This window comes from Manduca sexta, chromosome 19, assembly GCF_014839805.1.
Source record: "Manduca sexta isolate Smith_Timp_Sample1 chromosome 19, JHU_Msex_v1.0, whole genome shotgun sequence".
Lineage (NCBI taxonomy): Eukaryota > Metazoa > Arthropoda > Insecta > Lepidoptera > Sphingidae > Manduca > Manduca sexta.
The window spans coordinates 10,073,193-10,078,625 of record NC_051133.1 but is presented as its reverse complement, the minus strand read 5'-3'; the positions used below and the strand labels follow the sequence as shown (position 1 = coordinate 10,078,625).

General features: G+C 29.6%; 2 protein-coding genes across 2 annotated transcripts; one reads left to right on the top strand and one right to left on the bottom strand.

Moving 5' to 3' along the window:
- Positions 1-1,632: 1,632 nt before the first annotated feature.
- Positions 1,633-3,013, top strand: LOC115440823 (protein DPCD). The gene is made up of 3 exons (XM_030165299.2): positions 1,633-2,239; positions 2,415-2,651; positions 2,812-3,013. Exons 1-3 carry the CDS (start codon positions 1,877-1,879, stop codon positions 2,914-2,916), a joined length of 705 nt encoding a protein of 234 aa, XP_030021159.1. The 5' UTR covers positions 1,633-1,876; the 3' UTR covers positions 2,917-3,013.
- On the bottom strand, positions 2,919-4,369 carry LOC115440824 (nucleolar protein 16). The gene is made up of 3 exons (XM_030165300.2): positions 4,133-4,369; positions 3,622-3,879; positions 2,919-3,422 (listed from the first exon to the last, which is right to left on the bottom strand). The coding sequence occupies exons 1-3, from the start codon at positions 4,228-4,230 to the stop codon at positions 3,173-3,175; spliced, it is 606 nt and encodes a 201-aa protein (XP_030021160.1). The 5' UTR covers positions 4,231-4,369; the 3' UTR covers positions 2,919-3,172.
- Positions 4,370-5,433: the final 1,064 nt, after the last annotated feature.

The window sequence follows — 5,433 nt, the reverse complement described above, 5'->3', positions numbered from 1 at the left end:
CCACCTGGATAGCTACAACCATACACAAGGTCTAAAACCCACCATAGTGTCCAATATAAGTTTATTGCATTATGAGACCAGCCTCTGTATAATATATGGTTGCAAACAGGCCAGCATAATTATGTTGCCTCTAGTCAGCTGACACTCTATTTGGACTTCATTCTACTTACCATAAAGTATAAGGGAGTAACTTTACTGTGCCCACATAAAGAAAAAAAAAAGAAAAAAGTTGAGTGAAAAGCAACCCCAAAATATTTGAATTTTATATTTGAATAATTAATAATAAATAGTCTAAAGTATACTTTATAAAAGTCAGTCAGATGTCTATAAGTCTGAAAATTACAAGTTCTTCATAACATGAAATTTTATCTTTTAAATAAGTGTTGCCTGCTGCTTCACTTGCATGTTAAGTTTTTCCTGCTACAAGTGTCTAAAACACTGTATCGTTTTATAAACTCACCAACCATTTATATGAGATTCATTATTAAAGTATTCCATTATTTTCCATTGCAGCAAATTTCCATGACAAAAAGTAGCTTGTGTGTCAAACGTTTTTAGCCATGTACCAAAATTTATCCAAACCTGTTTAGCTGTTTCTATGTTTCAGCTAACTTTCATATTTACAATATTGGTAAGAACAAGAAGTAACATTTATACATTGTATGATGTCTTAGGTCTGATTGGCAGATGTAAAAAAAAACATTAAATATAGGATAGCAGTACCTTTTGGGAACTATATATTTTGTTTTCTTTGAACCTCTATCTTGTACTTTAGCAATATTATAGGTTTTACAATATGCAAACATACTCCGTTAAAATAATTGAAATTACAATAAACTTCAGAGATGACATTATGCAAAATTTTTATCATATTTACGCATATTTATCCATTAGACATCATTTACCTACCAAAACAATGACAATGGGATTATAACATATGTAGGTACTTTTTGTGCATAAATGAAAATATTAAACTCACCTTCTTCAGAGGCACTTTAAAACATATAATCCGAGTACCCTGGATAACGTCTCCACAAGCTTTGTATGGTATCCATCTAAAAGTATTAAAACGTCACATATTATTTGTAAAATATTGCACGCGATTAACACAGTACCCTAAAAAATTCAGATCTAAAATAATAATCACCTGTCAGGAATTTTGGGCATTTTAGGCATAGATACCTACGTAAGCCAAAACAAATATGTGTATTTAATAATTTAGAATTTAGTTGTGACTTTAGAATATAACCTCAAAAACCAGTCAAAAACGTTTTGCTGTCATATTTTGTCAACTTGTTTTTTAAATTGCCTTTCGTTCATAAATCTAGGAAAATGAACAGAGTAGTTAATAATTGTTCTCTTAATTCTTATATATAAGCTGTTATTGGTATATGAATAAGTCTGTGATATATAATTATAATTTCCCGTTGTAAAATTATCAACGTAGCAAAAAATTAATTACTTCAAATGTAATTGGTGCAACAATATTTTGTAATCTTCTCATACCTACGAATAGAAGTTAAAATAAGATAAACGTAACAGTTACACAATAATATTATTAGTTTTCTAACAATAATTTAGGTACCAAATAAGTGTTATGGTGCGTGTATCTAATTGTAATTTCTGAACGTTTTACAAGAAATGTCAGTAAAACTAAAACAAACAAAAACACATTCTACCATCAACAATACTCTATGTTGTTATTGTAATGTATTTAAAATGACGCTTACTTTCTCAGTTTTAAAAAAATATAATATAATAATTAATGGTTATTACTACGTACTTGTTTAATCAATGCGTTTTTAAAACAACCTATAAACTATAACCTACCCACCCTAAAGAGGTGGAATTTAGTTACTGGATTACCATAGAAACAATGAAAAGGAAGTCTTGTTTGATTGAAACTATCGATAATTTCGTTGTTACGGAAAAAAACGTAAGAAAAAACTCTGTAGCTAATTTAAAAATGCATAGAAATACTATTTGGTATCACACATTACTCGGGGCTGAGAAGTCATGTCTCAAAGAAGAGAAGATCAAAAAAATTCATTACAAATTCGAAGACAATAGGGAGATGGTAGAAGAATATAACGTTGATACTCAAGTTCTACTGCGCAGGGCTTGGAAAGTAAAGGGAAAGCTAGGAGGAGAGGGTAAATGGGAGGTGGAAATTGGAGATCCTTTGCCTGATATGATGGTTAACACTGATTCCGCTGAAATTATTGAAAGCAAAGATCAGGTAAGATATCATGAGTGTGCTATCTACAATAATAAAATAAAATGCTAACATTTAACAAAAGAAAGGTAGCTTAGTTTAAGATGATAACCCATATCTATTGTAATAATTATGAATAAAAATAATGTCAAATTGTGTTGCAAAGTAATAACATGAAATTATAATTCATATTCAACAGCCAATAGTAAGCAGGCGTAATACAAGAATCAACTTGGAGTGGAGAATCAGGAATTTACCATATCCAATTGGAACATATTCTGTTGAAGCCAACAGTGATGAGAAATGTATTATTGTTAGGACAACAAATAAGAAGTACTATAAGAAACTACAAATTCCAGAGCTAGTACGACTAAATTTACCTGTAGAACAAGCTAACATACAATTCACACACTCATTTCATACATTGATTATTACGGTAAGTTTTATATGTGGTTCTAGTAACTATTTTTGATTTATATGTAAACACAATAACAACTCTGAATTTAAATTTACACTATCATTAGTTATAGTACCTATGTTTTACAAACTATTTAATATTATTGTTTTTATACTATAACATTTTTTTTATATTACAGTACAAAAAGCCACAACAGTTGCTAGACATGGACAAGGATTGGAATGAGGAATTGAAAAAAGTTAAACCTGTGAAAGATATACCCAATGAATGCAAAACACAATAACATTATATTCATTAAAATATGTTTTATTGAGAGACTTTATCTTGATAATTACAATACACCATTTATTGTTTAAATAAATTCCCTTCATCTTGTTTAACAAATGTTATTAATGACAATGATTTTATCATATGAGAAACAAACATGGTATACAATATGAGAAACAAACTGTTTTGTATCAAAAATTACATCTTAAAGTTTTACAGCATTATGTACAAGACTTATTTCTATATTCCTATACAAAGTTTAATATCTAAGTTCAGTCATCCATAACCATAGCTTTAGCTACTTTCTTTAATTCATCATCATCTTCCTCTTTGTCGAGCAATCCTCTTTCCTTCAAGTATTCACCATATTGTTTTGGTATGCCCATGAATGTTTTTATTTTCGCTCTTAGCTGTTTCCATGTCTCTTGATAGTAGTTTTTTTTGTCACGCTCCATAGCTTTGTAATCATGTCCATATTTGTCTAACAGGTATGTAATGAACTCTACTTGTCCTTTTGGTAACCTGAAAATATGATTAAAACTTTACTTTCTTGTGTTATTGGCTATAAAAAAACTTTAATATGAAAATACTATAATGATAAGTAGATGTTTATATAATATAGATTTAATTGCAAACTGATACATAGTACATATATTTTTATTAAAAACAATAATTAGAAGCAATACATATATAAATCATATCATTTATAAAATTCACTTACATAAACCTCCTTTCTCTTGGTGCCTTTGCTTCTTTTTCTAGTTTTTCTGCAATCTCTTTTTTCCGTGGAGGTCGAACTGGTTTTACCACCTCTTCTTCTTCAGATTCTTCTGGATTCAACATTTGTTTAGCTCTTTTTAATTGTTCTTCTTTGAAACTAGGTATCTTAATAGCTTTATTTGGGTCACTTACTAGACCCATATCTCTCAAATTACGGTGAGTGGTTTTGCGGTCACTCCAAGCTTCTTTTACTATTTTGCTGAAACATTATGAAATTAAGTGATCAATAACACTATATAGTTCTCAAACATCCTTGTTACATTATTTATTACATTGTTTTAATTTTGAGTTAAAACTCACCATAAACAAAGTATGTAAAATCTATTTCAATTTTGAATTTTTTGCCATCGCCTCGTTTCGACGGAGCAGTGAGAAGTTGGGTGCTCAAAAATTTAATTATTTTAATGAGGGACCGGCATGCATTACATAAATTACAAATTTAGATAACTTACCATTCTATTCCACCAGTATTCTTCTGTTTTTTATTCATACGTTTCCTGTTTAACTTGTGCAAATATTTTTTCTTACGGTGTTGTTTCTTAACTTTCATTTTGTTGTATTAAATTTATATATCACAATATGAATACTTTAACAATATTAAATATTGTAAAATAACCTTTTCACACGTGAGATGTACGTAGGGTTGATTAGGGTTGATGACATATTATATACAGTGTTGCCAAATGTCTAATTTGCAATATCTTCAAACAGAATTATAAAACCTACAAAATATAAGATGTCTGGCATAGGAGTCGTCCTACAGAAATATGGCGGCAAACTCAAAAAAATCTACGGTTTGTAAATTGTAACCCCGTGTAGATTTATAAGTTTATCTTAAAGCTATATTTTTATCTTAAAAATAATTATTTTAATAATCTTAAATAAAAACATTACCTATTCATTTCATGTTTACACGAGATTATAATAAGAATATGCTGCTAAACTTTCTGTGCCACGACTCGCTAGCTAGACTATAGAAAAATCCACCTAAATGTAATAGAGTGCGTGATAATAAAGTTAAGATTTTTAATCTAAAATGGGTCCATCCAATCTATTTAAAATAACAATTCTTAACTATTATTTATACAAATTCAATTACTTATAATTTTTTTTGAGGATGCAATACAATCGTTTGCAACATTGCCGACATTAAATCTGCATGAAAATACTTATGTAGGTGCCAGAAATATCGTAGCCACATATTGTAACATATTTAACTCTGAATCGGTTAGGTTCTTAAAACCAAAAGTCCCCCCAAATATTTCCTCCTTCAAATTTATATAGAGAGTTCCATCTAGCCACTATGCAACAGACTGTACTGTAAGTGGTCCCTTAGGATGGTCCAATCAGTCCTTGCGCCTATTCATTAGAATATCCGTTGAATACCGGTTAAATAAATACCGGTTAATATTAAATACCGGTTTCTTGTTCAGCCCTATTGATTGGTAGGGTGACCAACGTAGGAATTTTCCTCCTAGATTTAGGAGGAGAATTTATAGGGGTATCTATTTTAGGCGCAAAATATTTTGGTGGTATTTTTGAGGCCTTTTTGATTTTTTATATTTACTTTTTCAATTATATTTATATGTCTACCTAAAGATTAAACAACATCTAGTACTAGTTACTAAGAATAAGGAGTAAAATGAAAAAAAGCAATTAATGTTACCACTTTTTAAACATAAGACAACAAATACCATAACATCAAATACGTTGGGGGTTAATAATTTTGACAGTTGGCAACCCTGCCTATTGA